Raw genomic sequence first — 21,256 nt, 5'->3', positions numbered from 1 at the left:
TTGTCACTGCAGTGGCTCAGATTGCTGCTGTGGCATGGGCCCCATCCCTGGCCCAGGAACTTCTGCATGCCATGGGTGAGGACCAAAAAAAAAAAAAATGTATTTTGTGATCTCTAGTGTTCTGAAACTCCACAATGGTATTTTTTTTTCTTTTTTCTTTTTTTTCACAATGGCATTTCTGTATGTGGGTTTTCTTTGGATTGGGCATGTGTATGTACACTGCATGTGTATCGGCTCTATCCAGTCCTTCTGTTCTCAGCCACTTTCAGTGGTGCCTGGTTTTTCCAATAGCTGAGTTTTTCTGGAGTTCTGCTGTGCTCATCACCTTTCTCCTAGGTGCTCCCAATGCTCAACTTATGTCACAGCTTTCTTTCCTCTGCCGGGTCAATTATGGCTCACCCATTCTAACTTTTTCCCTTCCTCTCTCTCATGGATTTATGGCTTTTTTTTTATTTAAATTTTTTTTTTTGTCTTTTCAGGGCTGCACCTGGGTCAAAATCAGAGCTGTAGCTGCCAGCCTACGCCACAGCCACAGCAACGCCAGATCCCTAACCCACAGAGCGAGGTCAGGGATAGAACCTGCCTCCTCATGGATGGTAGTCAGATTCATTTCCGCTGAGCCACGATGGGAACTCCAAAGTTATGACTTAAAAAAAAAAATCTCATTCATGTCATTTTATAGGAATTTTAGAAGTAGGGAATGTACACATATGTGTACAATCTACCATTTTAAAGCCTAAGTTCTACGAAGGTGAAGAATAAATATATCTTAAAATACCTTCCTTGTAAAATGAGAACAATATTTCCTACCTCCAGAATTAGTTTGAGAATTAAAAGAGTCAATATTTGTAAAGCATCCAGCATATTGTACTCTGCCAAAGTACAAGCAGCTGTTTCACTTCTATTATTATCATGAACCATTCTGAGCTGCTGAGCGTGAGCCATGAAGAAACAATTTCTTAGGTGTTCCTGTGAATGAAACCATGGTATAGACTTCAAAGACCTATTATATTATTCAGTCATGTAATGGTACCAAAAGAAATGGCTAATAATAGGTAAGTATGAAAAATGTCTTATTTCACTATAAACAATCACAATAAAACTCAATATTTATCATAAAAGAAACAATTTCTTATAATAAGTTCTAAGTTCTTGGAAATATTTGCCCTTATCTTTTCCATGTTTCAGTTTTTGGAATGTGTATTCCAAATATTTATGAAAACTCTAAGAGATTTTCTTCTCTGGCAATGTTTTAATTCTCGGGAATATTTTAGGTGCCTGGCTGAGAAAGCTGGGGATGTGGCGTTTGTGAAAGATGTCACTGTCTTGGACAACACGAATGGTAGGTGATGATGTTTTCCTCCTCAAAGCAGAATTTTTACTTCTACCTCTCTCTCTCTCTTTCTCTCTCTCTCTCAGACAGACAGACAGACAGACAGACAGGTGCGCGCGCACGTGCACACACACACACACACGCACACCAGTCATACATAGGAGCAAATACCTCCCTGGCTTTGTCTAGTCCATACCAGAAACACACCATCTGCCTGTCTCAGCCCATTGGAAACTGAAGGTGGATGAGACTAAAAAAACAAAATTTAACATATACACGAAAATTTCCCTTTTCGAAAAAGGAAGTAGAAGCCATCATTCAGCACATATGAGCCCTCAGTGTGGAAACTCCTTGGGGAGTTAATAAGGACCAAATCACAGGCCAGTGAGGAAGGTAAAACCTACCAGCCACTAGAGGAATAATCGCTCTCTTCTGATCTCTGGTGAAAATAATAATTACCAAATTCAAGACTGGTAGCGATATGCTACCTTCCAAACTGCACCTCTCTTCTTAGCCGCTCCCCCCAGCTCCCCTCCACCCCCCAGCAGAAGACTTGCCACTTCCTCCCCTGAGAAGGAACTGTCTCGCTCCTTTCTTCAGAGACAGTGACAGTCACAGCCCCTCCTCCCGCTTCCTTCTGCCCCTCCTCTAGTCCCTGGGGAGAGCGCTTGAGGCCAGACATGTAAATTTAGGATGGTCTCAGTGTCAAGCAGACAAAACTAAGGAGGAAGTGTTCTCTTAAGGGGGTGGGAGGAGGGCAGAAGGAGCAAAGCGGGAGGGCTGACCTTGGAGCTCTGTTTGCACACACAGGCATGCAAGTATGCATGCATCCAAGTACATTGCAAATCTGGGAACCTTGAATCTCAGTGATCTCCAGGGATCAGATGGTTGTCAAATTTAATTTTAAGCTTTTCTGTGACTTTACAACTATATTTTATTGGAATTGACTTAAACATATATATACATATATTATTGTCTTTTGTCTTTTTAGGGCTGCACCTGAGGCATATGGAGGTTCCCAGGCTTGGGGGTGAATTGTAGCTGTAGCTGCTGGCCCATGCCACAGCCACAGGAACGCCAGATCCCAGATCCGAGCCTCATCTTTGACCTACACCACAGCTCCTTAACCCACTGAGCAAGGCCAGGGATCGAACCTGCAACCTCATGGTTCCTCGTTGGATTCATTTCCGCTGCGCCACAACGGGAACTCCGGCTTAAACATATTTGATAAACCCATAGAAGTTCCTGTCCTTCCTCTAGTTACACTAAGAGCATTTGAATGTGAAAGGAAACAATTTCTTCTTAAACACAAGCCAGCACTCCTTTGGGAATTCACCCTCATACATGGAGGGTTTTCTTTTAAAGCAATGTAACAGCTTTACGGAGATATAATTTACATACTATAAAATCCACCCATTCAGAGTGTATGATTCACTGGTCTCCAGCACCTTCACAGAGTTGCACGGTTGCCAACACAGTCCCAGAACATTCACAGAACCTCTTCAAGAAGCCATATACCTATTACCTGTCCCTTCCCCACTCCCCCAGAACTGGCAAACAACAGTCCACTTTCTGTCTCCATAGATTTGCCTATTCTGGACATTTCACAGAAATGGAATCTACAATATGTGTCTTTTGTGACTGGCTTCCTTCACTTAGCATCCTGTTTTCAAGATTCATACACAGTGTAGCAAGTGTCAGTGCTTTACTCCTTTTTATTGCTGAGTAATACTCCATTGTGAAGCTATAGCACTGATATGTGATATGTTTGAAGATGGTGTAATCTGTGGAGCTTTAGTTGCTCTCCTTCACATCACTGCACCCCCAGTGTGTGCATTTCAAGAGGTCAGTGGCTGGTTACAGCACTGAGAAAGGACGTGTTGATCCAGCCACACAGCCATGGCTGATGCCACCCCTCTTTCTATCTCCAGGACAGAACACTGAAGAGTGGGCCAGGGAATTGAGGTCAGACGACTTTGAGCTGCTGTGCCTTGATGGCAGCAGGAAGCCTGTGACTGAGGCTCAGAACTGTTACCTGGCTGTGGCCCCCAGTCATGCTGTGGTCTCTCGGAAGGAAAAGGCAGCACAGGTGGAACAGGTGCTGCTCACTGAGCAGGTATGGATCACCAGGGCCTCCTGTGCTTTCTTTCTTTTCTTGTTTTGTTTTTCTTTTTAGGGCCGTACCTATGGTATATGGACGTTGCCAGGCTAGGGGTCAAATTAGAGCTACAGCTACTGGCCTGCACCACAGCCACAGCAGCACCAGATCCGAGCTGCATCTGTGACCTTGCACCACAGCTCATGGCAACGCTGGATCCTTAACCCGCTGAGCGGGGCCAGGGATCAAACCTGAATCCTCATGGAGCCTAGAAGGGCTCTTAATCTGCTGAGCCACACGGGAATTCCTATGCTTTCTTACCTGTGTGGGCTCCTGTTTGGTGGGAGCGTCTCAGAGCTAGGGGACTCAGCCCATCTCCAGCTTTCCCTTCTCGTCTCTCTGCTTGAAGCTGATGATGAGAGCATTAGCTCTGCACTGTGGTGTTGCTCTGCATCTTGTGCCCTGGACTTGTGCTCACTGCCTGGCTGGGAGCTCCTTTCCTTCCTCCACCCTCCTGTTGTTCTTCAGGCAAACCAAGGAGGCAACAGCCTTCCTCACACAACTAGGTGGAGAGTGGTTTACTCTGCTGATGTTCCCAGAGCCTGGGCCACCTGGACCATGTTCTAGACGAGGTTCCTGCATTTGTAATCTCTAAAAACAACAAACTCAGAGCTTCTGTAGATTTAAGGCTATCCATGTGAAGTGCTTGAAGGAAATCTTATTATTTCCTTAAAGCCTGAGATTCTCTAATAGAACATCTAGTTTTGAGTTAAAACAGCATGTTTCTAGGTGTGCTTTAAAGACAATGTCCCAGGAGTTCCTGTCGTGGCTCAGTGGTTAACGAATCTGACTATGAACCATGAGGTCGAGGGTTCAATCCCTGGCCTCGATCAGCGGGTTAAGGATCCGGCATTGCCGTGAGCTGTGGTATAGGTTGAAGATGCGGCTCAGATCCCCAGTTGCTGTGGCTCTGGCATAGGTCGGCAGCTACAGCTCCGATTCAACCCCTAGCCTGGGAACCTCCATATGCCGTGGGAGTGGCCCTAGAAAAGGCAAAAGGACAAAAATAAAATAAAGACAGTGTCTCTAGAATGTAAAAACAGGCCCAATAACTAGCATTTAAGGAGGCCCCAGTATGCACACTCACGGGTGTGGGTAAGAGGGCTACCTCCGTGGAGGTACTTGGTTCTTAGAGCTCACCTCTGTGGGAGCGCTGGGCGTGGAGGAGGAACCATGGCCACAGGAGGCTAAGTGACCTGCCCAAGGCAATGACCTGCTCCTTGGCAGAGAGGATTTCCAGTGCAGACTGCCTCTCTGAGAGCTGGCCTGTTGGAATGAATGCTAGAGGTGGTTAACTTTGGAGGCAGATCTCAAAACCCTCAGCTGTCACCTAGTCACCTACAAGAAATTCTAAGGGAAGAGGCCACAGATGAAGAAGAAAGGGAAGATGGTGGGAGATGAGCTCAGAATTGGTGAGAGGCCTGGGCACTGGGCTGGGGCAGGGAGCAGGGGGACCTGGGGCAGGTAAGACCCAGGCCAGGATGGTAGAACGACTTCAGAACTCCACTCCTTTTTCCCCATGGTTTTCCCGGAGCCAAGCCTGCAAAGAAGAAATGTTCTTGGCCTCCCCAGGTCCATAGACTCTTCTTCTCCTCAGCTCCTCTCTCCCTGTCTCCCCTCTTACACAGGCTCAGTTTGGAAGATACGGAAAAGACTGCCCGGACAAGTTTTGCTTGTTTCGGTCTGAGACCAAAAACCTTCTGTTCAACGACAACACGGAGTGTCTGGCCCAACTCCAAGGCAAAACAACATACGAAAAATATTTGGGATCAGAGTATGTCACAGCCATCGCTAACCTGAAACAGTGCTCAGCCTCCCGTAAGTAGAACTTAGGTGGTAGCATCACTGAGAATCCACTGTAGGTAAAGGTCAAGCTTGGAGGAGCAAACATTTTAGGAATGGGGTGGATCTAAAAACACTAAGGCAGAGTTTCCGTCGTGGCGCAGTGGTTAACGAATCCGACTAGGAACCATGAGGTTGTGGGTTCCGTCCCTGCCCTTGCTCAGTGGGTTGAGGATCCGGCGTTGCTGTGAGTTGTGGTGTAGGCTGCAAACACGGCTCGGATACTGCGTTGCTGTGGCTCTGGCGTAGGCCAGTGGCTACAGCTCCGATTCGATACCTAGCCTGGGAACCTCCATATGCCGTGGGAGCGGCCCAAGAAATAGCAAAAAGACAAAAAAATTAAAAAATAAAAAAAAATAAAAACACTAAGGCAACGCAATGTCTCTATACCTTAGGAAATCACCCTCTCATTGATGAAGTGAAAGAATTAGAGAATAAAATAAAACAGTGGATAATATGTCACATTTTTATAATGCTGATAGTGACTATAAATGTATGTATATATTTTCATACATATGTAGACACGTATGTACATATATATTGAGCAATGACAAATTCTGGTTTCTAGAGAGTTACCATAAGTACTAACCATAGAGAATACAAATTCTCAAAAAACATTTTAGCCAGGAAAACGTATTGGTAATAACCAAATCCTTTTAAAACACTTCGAAGATATAGCAGAGTATCGTAAGGCTCCAGCCTGATGCTTCTTACAGGTCAACAAGTTCTGCCTCTTCTGTGCACTGGGACCATCCAGAGTCCTAATTCCGGTCCTGCACCAAGGGAGTTGGAGGTGTTGGTGGGATTGTGTGGTGGTCTAGGCATGGAGGGGAGGGCTGAGAATCTGTGTTCTCAAGGAGGGTGGCAGATTTTGCACCTGAGGTGTTTGGCAATATCAGGAGGTATTTTTAATTCTCGTGACCTAGGAGTGCTGCCAGTATCTGTGGGTAGAAGCTAGGATGCTACTAAACAAGGCGCAGGAACAGCCTTTACAGCAAAGAATTACCTGCTTCGAATGTCCCAAATGTCAGTAGTGCCAAGGTTGGGACCAGCAACATCTCAGGGAAATGAGATGCAGGTGGATCTAGGGCTATTCTTAAAACATCCCCCTGCAGGACTACTCTTGGGAGCAGCCTGCTCAGGATCACACAGACAATATACCCCTTGAGGGCAGGGCTTATCTGTCAGTGTTGAATCTCCAGCAGGTGCTCAAGAGGAATGTGTGGGTGAGAGTGAATGAGTAGCTGGATAGTAAGGCAAACAGATTTGCATGAAGATGGTCAGTTACTCCTATTCCAGAAGAATTTTGAGAACTGTCAGTGCCTTGTGAGCTTGAGAGTGTGACAGTTGATTCAGTTGGAGACAAGGAGTTGGGGGCTGTGTCACTCAGGCCAGAGCAGGGAATCCCCCAGCTTGGTGAGGACTGGAGCTGCTGTGCCCTCCCTGAGACTCTGAAGCTCTTGGCAGGAGGGGCTGTGGGGAAATGTAGGATGGCAAGCCTTGACTTGGGGTGGTGGGAGAGGGGCAGAGGAAGGTCTGTTTTAGTGTCCTCCTTAATTGATGTACTGATTTTTTAAAAAAGCAATCAGTTTCTGAATCTTGTGTTTTGTTGTGTCCACAGCGCTTCTGGAAGCCTGTGCCTTCATGATGAGGTAAAACCGGAAAAGAAGCTGCCCCGCCTCCCCAGGGGCCTCAGCTTTCCCTCCTCCCGTCTTGATTCCCAGCTGCCCTGGGCTGCCTCTCTCCCTTCCTGAGGGCAGACTTTGTTCAGCTCATCCGTTTTCACAATTCCCTGCTGGCCTCTTAGCAAGAAATAAAATTAGAAATTCTGTTGATGTTCATTCCCTATAAGTGCCATTCATCTTTTCTAGAATTTCATACTGAAATCATGTGTCTGACCATATACTTGACCTGTGGGACCTTTCTTTCCACTTTTTCCAGGTTCCATCCCCCTTCTTTCCTGCAGTTTTGGGTTTGCTGCCTGATAGACTGGAATCTAAGGTCCAGTCAAGCAACTCTTTTCCCCAAGGGCACCTGCTTGGTCATTCACATAGTTGTCTCAGTGTGTGTGAGTGTGTGTGCGTGTGTGTGTGTGTGTGTGTGTGTGTGTGTGTGTGTGTGTCTAAGGCAGGGGGAAGGAAGAGAAAGTAGGAATCAAGACATCATTGGAAGAAACTGTGTGTCAAATAGATTTATGAGTATTTGGTAAAGTAAATAGCATCAGGTGTAGTAAATGTACATCATAGGAAAATGTGGAATACACGGGGCCCTCTGTATCTGTGGCTTACCTATCCTTGAATTCAACAAACTGAGGATCGAAAATATTTGAACATAAGTTCCAGAAACTTGAATTTGCAGTGGGCTGTCAACAACATAGCATTTACATTGTGTTATGTATTATAAGTAATCTAGAGATGATTTTCTGACAGTTTTCAATTGTGACCCAATGTCCTGATGCCAGGGAAGGGAATTAAGAGGGAACCGACCTGGGGAGTTCCCCTCGTGGCTCAGCGGTAATGAACCCAACTCTTTATTCTGAGATCCAGGCTGAACCAGCAGTTCCCAGGCTAGGGGTGGAATCTGGGTGGAATCCGAGCTGTAGCTGCTGGCCTATGTCAGCAATGCCAGATCTAAGCCATGTCTGAGACCTACACTGCAGCTCACAGCAATGCTGGATACTTAACACATGGAGTGAGGCCAGGTATCAAAACTGCACCCCATGGATACCAGTCAGGTTTTGTTATTGCCAAGCCGCAATAGAAATTCCCTCAACACATATTTTTAATGACCATCTGTTGTAATACACTTTAGCAGGTTCCACTTCAGATTGTACTGAATTAGTGTTTCCTCAGTTTTTTGGAAAATACTCTTGCCTGTGGTTATTCCATGTACACTATTCATGGAGGCTAATTCTTCACTCCAGTCTCACCACTGATTCCTCAAATAGACAACAATTGAGGGCATCTGTAACATCTATTTACTCATTGAAAACCAAGAAAAACCACTTAAAATCATTTGCCTTCTTTTTAAATTGACTATTGATATTGTTCCCAATGTTATCAACTCTTTTTTTTTTTTTGGCCACACCCATGGCATGCAGAAGTTCCCTGGGCCAGGGATCGAAGCCATGCCACAGCAGTGACAATACTGGATCCACCAGGGAACTCCCTCAGTGTCTTCAACTCTTTAAGCAAGAGTTGTCAGTGAAAGGCTACCAGTCTCAAATGAGTTAATTTTCTCTGGACACCTTTATTTACACTGCAATCAAACCTAATTTCCATGATTTCATTAATCAACGTATTCAAATGGCTTTTCTTGCTTGGCTAACGAGTGAGCTATTTAGAAACTTTCCTTGCTGCCTTATTTCAGTTTTTGTTTTGAAGCCTTTCAGTGGTGACAAGATATTTCACTTTAAAATTTCTAATTTCTCTGACCATTTTTCCCCATGAGTTTGGAATAGTGTGATGAATGTTTAGTCTGGAAATGTCAATACGTATTGTATTCTTTTAGCACAACTATAGTTTTCTTTTTTAATTGCCACACCTGCCACATATGGACATTCCTGGACCAAGGGCTGAATTGGAGCCACAGCTGCAATCTATTCCGCAGTGGCAGCAGTGCCAGATCTTTTAACCCACTGGGCCAGGCCCGGGGGCAGGGGGGAGGTCAAACCCCCACCACTACAGAAACCTGGGCTTTTGCAGTTAGATTCTTAACCCACTGCACCACAGTGGGAACTCCCACAACTAAGTTTCATGCACGTTAAATACAGTGCGTTGTCATCTAATTTAATAACAAAATAATCCACAATCCATAGTGATATCAAAGTTCACTTTGCTTGTTTTTACATGATGGATATGTACTGGTAATAAAAATAAAATGTGGTATGGCTCTATGAGTATAAGGAGAAACAGTTTTCTTTACTCACAACACTTAGGATTTCAAATATGTGGGTTTCCTACACCAAACAATTCTCTAATTCTCTATGGACGCCACCTGGGTTTCCTACAAGTCAATTCGATTCTGAGAGTAATCACATGGCATTAACACAGACCCCCAAGATTAAGAGCTCAGACCCACAGGACTGTCCTCTTCCCTCAGATGCCAATCACAAGCAGTGGTTTCCAGGTTACCTACACTTTTGTTCAAACTGGTTACAAACAGGGATCTCCCAGGATCCCCTCCTCAGGTGTGATCATTTGCTGACAGACCCAAAGAACCCAGGGAAGCATGGTACTTATGGTTGTCTATTTATATTAAAGGATCTTACAAAGGATACAAAAGAACAGCCAGGTAAAGAGGTACATAGGCTAAGGTCTGGAAAGGTCCAGAGCATAGGAGCTTCTGTCCCTGTGTTGTTAGGGTGTGGCACTCTCTCAACACACGAATGCATTCACTAACCCTCTGAATCCTGTAGTTTAGGGTTTGTATAGAAGTTTCATAACATAGGAGTTCCCATCGTGGCTCAGTGATTAACAAATCCGACTAGGAACCATGAGGTTGTGGGTTCGATCCCTGGCCTTGCTCAGTGGGTTAAGGATCTGGTGTAGGTCACCAACGTGGCTCGGATCCCGAGTTGCTATGGATGGCTCTGGTGTGGGCCGGCGGCTGTGGCTTGGATTCGACCCCTAGCCTGGGAACCTCCATATGCCGCAGGAGCGGCTCAAGAGAAGGCAAAAAAAAAAAAAGTTTCATAATATAGACATAATTAAGTCATTAAACACTGGTGATTTCCCAGCTACTTTCCTGTCAGGGGTCAGGAAGTAGAGCTGAAAGTTCCAATCCTCTAATCACAAGGTTGGTGCTGGGAACCAGTTCACTCCCTGAAGTATGGAGGGAAGCAGCAAGAGTTGCCTCATCCCCACAAACTCAGGTCTGATTGAAACTCAAGTATGGGGTTTATTATGAATAACAAAAGACACCCCTATCTCCCCAACACTCAGGACTGAAGACCTTGTGATATTTCTCATCGAACCACAGCATCACAGTGCGGTACTTGATATGCTATTGAATTGTGATGGCTTTGCTGTGATTTGCAATGCACTAAACAGCAGTGGCAAGCCTGAGAGTGCCATGGACCATCTCTGTCACAGCCACTGGACTCAGCCATTGCAGTGCAAAAGCAACCACTGGCAGTATGTAAATAAGTGAATATTGTGTTTCAATTAAACTTTATTTATGGACCCTGAAATTTGATTTTCATATGCCATGAAATTGTCCTTTGATTTTTTTTCCAACTATTAAAAATGTAAAAGACACACTTTGCGCATGTGCCACACCAGCCCCTCACCCCCCACCCCAAAACAATCAGGTGGTAGGCTGGGCTTGGTCCAAGGGTTGTAATTTGCCAACCAACCCCTTTTCCAGGATGCTGCTCTTTGTCCGGAGGTGGGAGCACCCTTGGCTCCTTTGGTCCACTCCAGCAAAGTGGGCTCTGCCTCTGCCAGATGTGCAGGTCCAGTTCCTGGGGGTGCTCTAGAAGCACAAGGACGACCCTTGCTACTTTTGCATGGGTGTTGCGAAGGCCTGGAGCTGGTACCCTTAGCAACACCTGGGGCCAGTGGTGCGTGGAGCGTCTGTGCTGCGGGGGCAGGGGTGGGAAGGGGTGGAGGAGTGTGTGTGTATGTGTTGGGGGGGGGGAGGGTGGCGTCCAGGCTGCTACTGTGCCAGCGCCTGCTCAGAGCGCTCCGCTGTACTAGGGCTGGGAGGCCCGCCCGCAGGCTGCTTCTCTAGCACTGCAGGTATACCTCTGAGGGAAAAGCCGCTGCTCTGAGGTGCTGGGAGCTTCCTGTCCCAGTACGTTGGGAGGAGCTTCGTCCGTTCTTCTGTCGTTGGGAATCCGACTGAGCCTGCGTACCTTATTCTCTGGAAGTTAGCTGTTACCCAGAGAGTATTCAGAACCCTTTCCCCCGCCATTGTCTTCAGAAATAATTACAAGTCGGCCTGAGTGGGAAAGAAGGGGCCTGTGCAGTAGGACAGCTAGAGCCCAGTCCCAGCTCTGCTGCTGTGTGGCTGTGTGACCTTGGGTAAGTCTTGACGTTCTCTGGCCTCAGCTTTGTGTGGGGGTGAAATGAGGGATGGGGCCTTGTTCTCTCTGGAGCTCTCCTGCAGATTGAGTTTGATCCCAATCATGAAAAGCTAGAAAGGAGGAGACTTTTAAAATTTGTACTTGTGGTCAGTCTTTTTTTCTTTTCTTTTTTCCCCCAGACAGTATCAAAGTCAGCTTTCCCCTTCAACTTGGTCTTATGAAAGTTTCCCTTTGTGCATTTGTGGGTCAAAGAGGGTTCAAAGGACATCCTCACACCTTCCATCTAGAGTTGACAGCTGTTAACATTTTGACCTATTTTTCCTCCTTATTCCTTTATACCTGGTACCTGGTGTGTGTGATTAAATGATTTGCACGTGAGTTGTGGCCACCATAACATTTCACTTCTAAATTCTGGGGTTTCAGTGGCCATACCCATGGCATGTGGAAGTTCCCAGGCCAAGGATCAAATCCATACCACAGCAGTGACCCAAGCTGCTGCAGTGACAGTGCTGCATTCTTAACCCCCTGAGCCACAAGAGAACTCTGTGTACTTCTAAATTCTTGAGCATGCCATCCTCTAAGCATAGGAACATTATCTCACATAATCAACATTTTATTGTCACACTTGAAAATGATAATTCTATACCATCTGACATTTTGTTCATGCTCATATTTTCTCAGTCTCCCCTGGAATGTGTTTAAGCCTCTTTTTAAGGAAGTGCTCCCATTATCCTTTGGCAGTCAACCCCTCCCTCTTGCCTCTTCCCTCACAGGCATGAGTGTCACCTCTTTCCTGGGGAATAACAGCACCTGTGTTGGCTGGAGTCTCTCTTAGCCACCTTCTCATCCATCACCACATCTCATCTTCTCTAATTTGTTTGGAGATGAGCTAGACAGACTCTGCCCTGGAGTCCTTCAGAGACAAGAGTGGAGACAGTGAGTATATGTGGATTGTCACCAAAGGAAACTGGCATAGGCTTGGGGACATGGATTATGTGCTTTGCAGAGGATGGAGGGCCTGTTTGCATGGGGCAGCTGGGGAAGGTCCTGAGCTGAGCAATCTAGGTGCACCCCCAGGAAGTGTGCGGGAGGTGCACTGCAAAGACGGACACTTGAAAGAGCATGCAGGCAGGGGCTCTGGTGGGGAGGGCTGTCCGCAAACTCACAGAGCAGAACTCTTGTGCTGACCACGTGGTTGAGGGCAGAGGAAAACGTATTTTGTCGTTGGTGACGTAAGTGAAATGGTCTGATCGTCTTCACCACTCCTTCCGACAGAGAAGCAGGGGCTGAGCCTCATGTTCTCAGGTCGTTTTGTCCCACATACTCTTCTACCTGGAGCAGCTGCAGGAGGCCGACCTGGGGAAGAGGAGACCTGTGAGCTCTGAAACTCAAGCACCATCAGGGTGTAGGCGAATCTGTGGAGGGAGTGAGGAAAAGTGCTTGGTATGTGGACAGCTTCCCATGGGCCAGTCACTGCGCTGCTCACTTAGCCCTTGGCCAGCAGCTCTGCAAGGGAAGGTGTCTTATTCCCAGTTGTCTCAGGCGCCAGGAGGCCAGATGGCTTGTGTCGGGGTCCACAGGAAGAGGCAGACACCCCTTCCCACCCTCTCCCTGAGCAGGCATGGCAGGGGCCTCCAGGGAGGTGACTCGTGACCCTGCTCCTAGCTAAAGGCCACGCCACAGGGAAAAATCAAAGGATTCTGAGCCTGAAATTTAGATCAAAGACTTGCTTCTATTTATTGGATGTGCCAGAGATGGTGCTTTGAAGAACTTTGCTTTTCTCAGGGTCTACAAATGGGTGACTGAGGGGAGCAGCAAGCCTAGGACTTGCCTTCCCCCAATCCTTTGGACCGTTGTTAAAAAATCCTGTGCAGTAATACACAGGAACTCACTCTATAAACTAAGATCTATAGACAAGCAAGGAAGTACTGGGTGGAGGAGAGGAAAGAGCACTGGGTTTGATATCAGAAAATGTCCAGCCCAGATTCTGACCCCTGAGAACTGTGTTTTAAGCCTCAGTTTCTATACTTGAGGCTGATGATACTCAGTTTTCTCTGAAGGACTGCTCTGTGGTGCAGGTATGACTGTGAAGGCACTTTGTAAAGGATGAAATCCTATTAAAATTCAGGGTTCACATGGGAGCCTGAGGGTAGGAAAGGGTGAGGAGCTCTTAGATGGGAGGATGACTGGTCTGATGTGGCCACAGCACATTTGAAAAAAGAAATATACAAGATTTTTTGCTGCTTAATTGCAATTCAAAATGAACTGGGCCTCCTGTATTTTTTTTTTCAACTTCAAATGTTATTCCTTTTTCACTTGCTATATCAATCATGTTTACCTTTTTAGAAGTCACTCTGTTTGTACCCACATATACATAAAACAGATGAATTGGAGTTTTCTGATGAGAACTTAATCTTTCTTTCAAATGTCCCAAATCAGAATTATCTCGGCCTGATAGGGAAAAGGTTTTGCACTAGAAAATAATTTACAGGCAGAACAGAAACACTGTCAGTTTTTCTTGAAAAGCTAGCCACCTTCTCTTTGGCTTTTTTGCTGGTTGTTAGTTTTCTAATGCAATAGTTTTTGGAAAAGCATGTATTATTTTTTTGAAAGAAGTAAAGTTGATTCACAGTATTAGTTTCAGGTGTATAGCATAATGATTCAGTATTTTTGCAGATTATACTCCATTATACATTATTGTAAGATAGTGTCTGTGATCCCCCTGTGCTGTACAATACATCCCTGTTGCTTATTTATTCTATATATACTAGTTTGTATTTGTTAATCCCATACCCCTAATTTATCCTTCTCCCCTTCAGTAACCACAGGTTTATTTTCTATATCTGTGAGTGTGTTTCTCTTTTGCATATACATCCATTTGTGTTATTTTTCTGGATCCCACCCACATATAAATGATATCATGCAGTATTTGTCTTTCTCTGTCTGACTTATTTCACATAGCGTAATATTCTGTAGGTCCATCCATGTTGCAGCAAATGGCAGAATTTCATTCATTTTTATGGCTGAGTAATATTCCATTGTCCTCTGCACCACATCCTCTGTCTCCATTCATCTGATCTGTATGTGATGGGCACTTGGGCTTTTTCCATGTCTTGGCTGTTGTAAATAGTGCAGCATGTGTCATTTTTGTCTATAGGACAGCTGTCTTCTTGTTCTGGACAAGGGAAGAAGACCTTGCTGGATTATCAGTGTTCCAAAAATACTACTTACATGTGTAGGCTATTGTAGCTGGATCATCTCTCACAAACTTGATTTTCAATAACCATTTCACTCTCCACCACTATAATTGTTTATATATTGTATACATTCCATGTTTTAATTTTGAAAATTCTGAAAAGCTTTTTTCTTTGAGTTCATGACTCTGTCATCATCATATCCAGAAATGATGTCATTTTCTCTGGGATTTCTGTCCCATATGTGGAAGAAAAGGATGGAGAATCCAGACTTACTCATACAGGTTTGTGATGAGAATGTCTCTGGCCCTTCTCCTTTGCCACTTGAACCTCTTTTTACCTCTGCTGGAGTACTTTCTTCTGAGGTCTCGCTCTTAACTTATCATGGTTTTTTATTTGCTATTTGACGTTATTCAGGGTGAGCCCTATCTTAATCAGCTCAGGCTGCTGTAACAACAGGTCATGGATGAGTGGCTTAAACAACAGAAATATTTGTTGTGGTACTGGAGGCTGGGAAGTCCAAGGTCAGGGTGCCAGCATGGCAAGGTTCTGGTGCAGGCGCTCCTCCTGGCTTGCAGAGGGCCTCCTTCTCACTGTGGCTTCATGTGGTACAGAGAGAGAGCAAGCCCTGTGGTGTCCCTTAAAAGGACACTAACCCCATCCTGTCGGCCCCATCCTCAGGACCTCGTTTAAACCTAATTACCTCCCAAAGAATGTCACCCACTGCGGACCCAGAGGAGCCAGTGATGGCCATAGACTGTGTTGCCTACTCGGTCTCCCTTAGGTGCCACCCTGCCTCCTCCCTCTTCGGTGATGGAGGTGAAAGGTTGTGGTCCAGGGGCATCCTGTAATTTATCTGTCATCTCTGCTTGGGATGTGTAACAAAAACATGGGCACTGGATCGCCCCGGGCAAAATTAGTGTGACATTTTGTAGTTGGAGGCTGGTGAGGCCCAAGGTATGTATTACACTGAAAAGGACAAAACATGCATTGTGTTAAACATTTCTACACATAACCTTGCATTTACTATTTAAATGTGAGGAAGGAGTACTAAAAACCTTGGGAGACTCACAGGCTGGGGGTAATGGGGGCCTTGGGGGTGTAGCAAGTAGCCAAGAAAACCCAGAAAATGCCACAAGCAAGTCCCTTTTCCTCTTTTTATCCAGAGCCTCCAGCTTGCCAGCTCTTTCAGTTACCTAAAAGAACATGTGCCTGATAAATTACTTCTGTGTGAATGGGTTGCTTCTAATTTGGAATATGGTCCTTTTTTTTTTTTAATTAAAAAAAATTTTTTTGAATATGCTCCTTTTGATTTTAAAGTGCATATCTGTTTCATGTGTTTTTGTGCCCAAATTTTGGAAGTTTGGCATGCTGGACAAAGCATAGGCTTTGCAATGAATGCCACCCAGGTTTGTGGCCCAGCCTTGTAGCCCTCTAGTTGTGTGATCTTAGGCAAATTTCTGAACCTCAGTTTCCTCTCCAGAGCAGCAAGACTAATTCCACCCACACCATGAACATGCAGGGAGACATGGAGGAGCTCACATTTGTTGGGAGCCTAGCACAGCACCTGAGACAAATTTAGTACTTGATAAATGTTTGCTCACCTCCCCCTTTTCTTCCTGGCCCCTATTTTATGTACAGATGTGTCAAAGATATTGCACAAAGCAGTATAATGAGATTAAAAATTGATATTTATTTATCTCACCTTTGGCAGGAGCTAGTTTACATTTTAGTGGAGAGGCAGGGCTCTTCCCTTGATGTGCCTTGGGCAGGTTCCTCAGTGGGTTGAAGTGCAGTGTCATTACACAGATGGCAAAAATGGTAGAGGTGTTTCCTAAATGCCTCGTCGAAAAACACGTAGAGGAGAGGGTTGACGCAGCAGTGGGTGGTGGCAATGATTTTCGTGATCAGAGTGCTTCTGTCCAGGTTGTAGCTGCTCTCACAACCATGCAGGGAGAAGTGTTCGTTGAAAGCAGACAGGAAAAGTGCAATATTGTAGGGTCCCCACATCAGAAGGAAAACAACCATTATGGTGAAAACCAACTTGAAAAGGTCATACCCCCTCTCCCCGAACTTTAATGTTCTCCTCATTCGCACATAACAAAATACGAAAACAAACAGTGGCAAAAGAAATCCCAAAACGTTCATCTTTAGGGTCAGAAAGTGCTTCCAGAATGTCTCATCAGCTGGTAGGAAGAGCGGTCTGCCAAAGAAACACTTGTATTTCTGGTTTTCCATCTGGGGTTTGTAAAAAGCAAGTTCAGGCAACATGACCAGAACGGCTATGACCCACACCAGAGCACTTGGGAAGATGCTGCCAGCCACCATCCTGGTGGCCGAGAAAAACCCTCTCATTTGGAAAAACTTTTGGTACCTTTGCACAGTCAGAAGGACGTTGAAAAATGCCTCACTGAACAGGCCCACAGAGTAGAGCACCAAGAGAATTTTACACAGGGGCTCGCCAGGATCCCCCCCATGCCAGGCTATGTGAACCCAGAATGGCAGGGTGCATAAGAAACACAAGTTACACACTGCCAGGTTGAGGAGATAGATGTTTTCCACTTGCTTGAGTCCTTTATATTTTACCATGATAAGCACAACCAAGATATTGTCCAGGAGGCCAACCAAGAACACCGTGATGAAGAGGTAGGGCACCAGCTGGGCCAAGAGAGCCTTGGGGTCGTATGGGCTGCACAGTTCTCTTTCATCGTTGCTGAGGTCATCTTCTATGAAAACATCATAGTCATCCTCTGGTGCTGACGTGTAATTAGCCATCGCCAGGCTGCCCTGTGGAGAAATGAAAGATTATTTTCCCTTCATGTAGCTGTGTGGTCCTGGAGGAAACAGCACACAGGATTGATCAGAGCCCATGCAGCCACCTTTGCCCTTTTCTAGTGTTTAATTTTAGCCAGAGCAGGCCTGCAACTCAGAAGATTGAAAATAAACATTTTGTTAACATGCTCTTGCTTCCGGAGAGCCGTGCTAGAATTCATCCATTCTTTAAGCACTTCACTGTCTAACAGTATGCGAGCTACCACAAGGAGACAAAAGTAAGCATTTCCCTGCTTCCTACAACTTCATTCTCTTGGTAAAAATGAGACTTGCCTCCTTGAATAGACACAATTAGAGAGAACTAAGTCCCGGGGTTTAGTTTCACCGAATTGGTGTCCGTCACAACTTTTCTGCATTTAAAAAGTTTGCTCACCCCCTGTAACAGCTTTCTGTGACAGGCAGAGAGGTCTGAGTTCTTCTCTCGCAGGACATAAGTAAGTGTTTGCAAAAGTGAAACCACCCTCGGCATCAACATGGCCATAACTGGTTAAAAGCATCGATGACTTACCACTGACCGAGTTCCTGGGAGGGAAGGGCACGGCCTTCCGACCTACTCTCCAAGCTGCTGTGGGAACTGCCGGGCTCAGTTGAAAGGCCGGCTTCCTTCTAAACAGCCGGTCCCTGACCCTTAGGGGCAAGAGAAACCACTGTTTGTCCCCCTGGTGGCTCTGCCCCACCCATCATAGGTCTCGGGGACTAACCAAAATAAAGCACCCTGCGAGTTCCCCCAGACCCCCGGAAGTTTCTTCCTCGGTAAAGAGAAACTGGGAAGTTGTTTTCTCCTCCTGCTCCCTGCCACCCCCGCCCCCACCGCATACCCCGCCTTTGATTTCCCTGTGGCCATCCTGCTGGCTGTCCCAGATAAGGGAAGTAAGTAGCTGCTGCTCCTCGGAGATACTGAAGGAGGGCTAGGAGAGTGCTCCACCCTGTAACTCTGAGTAGGAGTGGCTAGCGGCCAGGACAGAGCTGTCCCGGGGGGCCTGCGCTCACCTGTGGCATTTCACCCCTGTTAGCATACGGGGCTTTGAGAAGTTGCAGTGAGACGTGCAGCTTGGGCTTTTATTGTCACTTCTGAGAGATGCCATGTGCTTTGGCTGAAGGATGGGGTCCCAAGAGAGGATTTGGGGACAATAGAATCCACAGAGGGATGTCAGTTGGGAAGGGGAGGTTCGAAGATGGGGCCTTGGTACCAGTGAGCCTGGGGGACATGGATGAGATCCTAGGAGTTAGGACATCAGGAGCGAACCCTGCTCCAAGAAGGAAGGCCCAGCGCAGGAAAATTCCGTGGTGAGGACACAGAGGCGTCATCAAGTTGCCGTGCAGAGAATGTGAGGGGAACACATTTCACCCAAGACTGAGGCTGGGGTGAGGTGAGGTTTGCGGCCAGAGAGAAAGGAAGCTGGAAGTTTAGATTCAGAATGGTGGAAGGAGGGCTAGGGGAGGAGGATGGGTGGGGGGGGGGAGGGCAGCGTGGAAGAAAGACTGATAAAAAGAACTTGAAATAACCGGGAAATCTGTATGAACATCTCATGGATCAACTCTTTGTACCTGTGATGGACCTAACTGAGGACTAGTTTTATGTGTTAGTTTAGCACGTCATTTAGATGTTAAATGACGTATATTAATGCCAAAGATGTGTTTGAGATAGTTGTTGGTGTGGAATGTGGACTCGTTAAAAACAGAACTGAGCAAACTATGAAGGGAAAGGAAGAACAAACAAACAAAACGCCTGGCCAAATATGTGATTGAGCATTAAATTTAACTCAAAGGGAAACTCATGATATTGCTCCATGTGGAGGCATGGGGAGGCGTTGGTGCCAGTGGGAACCTGGGCTGTGACTGTTTCCCAGCAAGTCCCCCCGCAACCCCCAGTGTGGCTTCTGTAAGTGAGTGAGGGTCACTGAACCCTGGGAAGCTCTGCCCACCAGTGGTGGCCACAGCCCTGCCACCAGCAGTGGTCCTCCTGGGGCTCTTCCTGCTGTGGTTGGGCTATTTGGAGCCACACCAGCAACCCCAGAACTCTGAGTAAGTGATGGGGGTTTGTGGTGCCTTAATGCCTGATGCTCAGTGGTTGGTCTCAGGCAAGGAAATGAGGGTCAGGTCAGATTTTGAAACTTGAAAAACTCATAATCACACACTCTTCATATTATATGGTTAGGTGAAGGAAAATAGCACCAGGCAGGTGCCACATTTGTGTCAGAGAATCATGTGAAATTTGAAATTTCCCAAAGAAAAACTGGTAAATTCAGGATCACCCTAACTTCCTGATGTTTAGGGAGATATTTATATGGCCTTCACTTTCAGAATTATTTTATTTTGGCTTGATTCCCAGCATTCTGCTTATCCACACCCAGACTATGGGATTTTTTTTTTTAATTGGGATATAATTGATAAAAACCTTGGTGTCAGTTTAAGGCATACCTGTATTGATGGGATACATTTATGTTGCAGTATGCTTGCTATTGTAGTGTTAGCTAACGTAATTTTTTTAGGAGAGTTTCTGCTGTGGCTCAGTGGGATCGGTGCTGTCTCTGCAGCACCAGGACGCTGGTTCAATCCCTGGCCCAGCACAGTGGGTTAAAGGATGTGGTGTTGCTGCAGCTGTGGCTCAGATCTGATCCCTGGCCCAGGAATTCCATATGCTGCAGGGCAGCCAAAAAAAGATTTTTTTTTTCCCCCTAGGAGTGGGAACAATTAAGATCTATTCTCCTAGCAAGGTTAATACAGATTCGTTATCTATAATCACTGAACTGTGTGTTAGATTTCCAAGGCGGTGGGATTCTTGAGACTTCTAAATTGGTAGGAAGGAAAGGTTTAAAAGTCTGAAGCTAGGGCAGAGGAAGGTTTTATTTACCATTCTAACATCTGGAACCGTAATAGGGTCATCATCATTGGTGAAACTTCACCACATTCTGTGGCTTTGGCATGTAGCTCACATACCTTACCTTTGAGGGTCTGAATTTCTCTTTGTCAGTAAAATTCAATCCTGTTTTTTTTTTTAATTGAAATGTAGTTTACTTATAATATTGCATTAGTTCCAGGTGTATAGCATAGTATTTTTATAGTTTATACTCCATTTAAAGTTGTTACACATAATGGCTATGGTTCCCTGTCTGTACAGTATATCCTGATGCTTATTAATTTTATACATAACAGTTTGTATCTTTCAATCCTCTACCCTTATCTTGCCCCTTCCCTGCTTCCCTTTCCTCACTGGTATCTATTAGTTTGTTTTCTGCATCTTTGAATCTCTGTTTTGTAATATTCATCAGTTTGTCTTTATTTTTTAGGTTCTACATATAAGTGATAACATACAGTATTTGTCTTTAACTTATTCTGCTAGCATAATACTCTCTAGGACCGTCTATTTTTGTGGCATATGGCAAAATTTCATTCATTTTTATGGCTACTATTCCTTTTTTTTGGTGTGTGTGTATATATATATATATATACACATATATATGTACATACATATTTTATGGCTAATATTCCATTTTTTGGTGTGTGTGTATATATATACACATATATAGTATATATGTGTATACATATATATGTGTGTGTATGTGTATGTATGTATATATGTATGTATATGCATGTATGTATATATGTGTGTGTATACATGTGTGTATGTATATATATATATATATATATATAGGCACACACATCACGTCTTCTTTATCCTTTCTTCTGTTGATGGACACTTAGATTGCTTCCATGTCTTGGTTATTTTAAAAAATGCTGAACATTGGGATACATATATAGTTTCAAAATATGGTGTCATATTTTTGGGTATATACCCAGGAGTGGAATTGTTGGTCATATGGTAGTTCTATATTTGGTTTTCTGAGGAACCCCCATCCTCTTTTCCA

General features: G+C 45.3%; 2 protein-coding genes across 7 annotated transcripts in view; one reads left to right on the top strand and one right to left on the bottom strand.

Moving 5' to 3' along the window:
- LTF (lactotransferrin) overlaps window positions 1-7,174 on the top strand; it is a 31,814-nt gene extending 24,640 nt beyond the window's left edge. Inside the window, exons 14-17 of the mRNA XM_047772146.1 lie at window positions 1,275-1,342; window positions 3,265-3,449; window positions 5,120-5,309; window positions 6,955-7,174. Coding sequence (XP_047628102.1) covers window positions 1,275-1,342; window positions 3,265-3,449; window positions 5,120-5,309; window positions 6,955-6,989 — 478 coding nt within the window. The 3' untranslated portion in view covers window positions 6,990-7,174. The remainder of the gene's footprint in view (window positions 1-1,274; window positions 1,343-3,264; window positions 3,450-5,119; window positions 5,310-6,954) is intronic.
- Window positions 7,175-11,883: 4,709 nt separating this feature from the next.
- CCRL2 (C-C motif chemokine receptor like 2) lies at window positions 11,884-18,281 on the bottom strand. Of its 6 annotated transcripts, XM_047772123.1 has the most exons (5): window positions 18,206-18,269; window positions 17,896-18,014; window positions 16,261-17,342; window positions 12,528-12,717; window positions 11,889-12,274 (listed from the first exon to the last, which is right to left on the bottom strand). In XM_047772123.1, exon 3 carries the CDS (start codon window positions 17,328-17,330, stop codon window positions 16,278-16,280), a length of 1,053 nt encoding a protein of 350 aa, XP_047628079.1. In that variant the 5' UTR covers window positions 17,331-17,342; window positions 17,896-18,014; window positions 18,206-18,269; the 3' UTR covers window positions 11,889-12,274; window positions 12,528-12,717; window positions 16,261-16,277. The 6 variants fall into 6 exon arrangements, with proteins under 6 accessions (XP_047628052.1, XP_047628089.1, XP_047628044.1 ...); XM_047772133.1 differs by lacking the exon at window positions 17,896-18,014 and having other exon boundaries at window positions 11,887-12,274; window positions 18,206-18,281; XM_047772088.1 differs by lacking the exons at window positions 17,896-18,014; window positions 18,206-18,269 and adding an exon at window positions 17,761-17,844 and having other exon boundaries at window positions 11,887-12,274.
- Window positions 18,282-21,256: the final 2,975 nt, after the last annotated feature.

This window comes from Phacochoerus africanus, chromosome 1, assembly GCF_016906955.1.
Source record: "Phacochoerus africanus isolate WHEZ1 chromosome 1, ROS_Pafr_v1, whole genome shotgun sequence".
Taxonomy (NCBI): Eukaryota; Metazoa; Chordata; class Mammalia; order Artiodactyla; family Suidae; genus Phacochoerus; species Phacochoerus africanus.
Note: the sequence above shows the minus strand (reverse complement) of the source record. Positions and strands in the feature narration are given on the sequence as shown.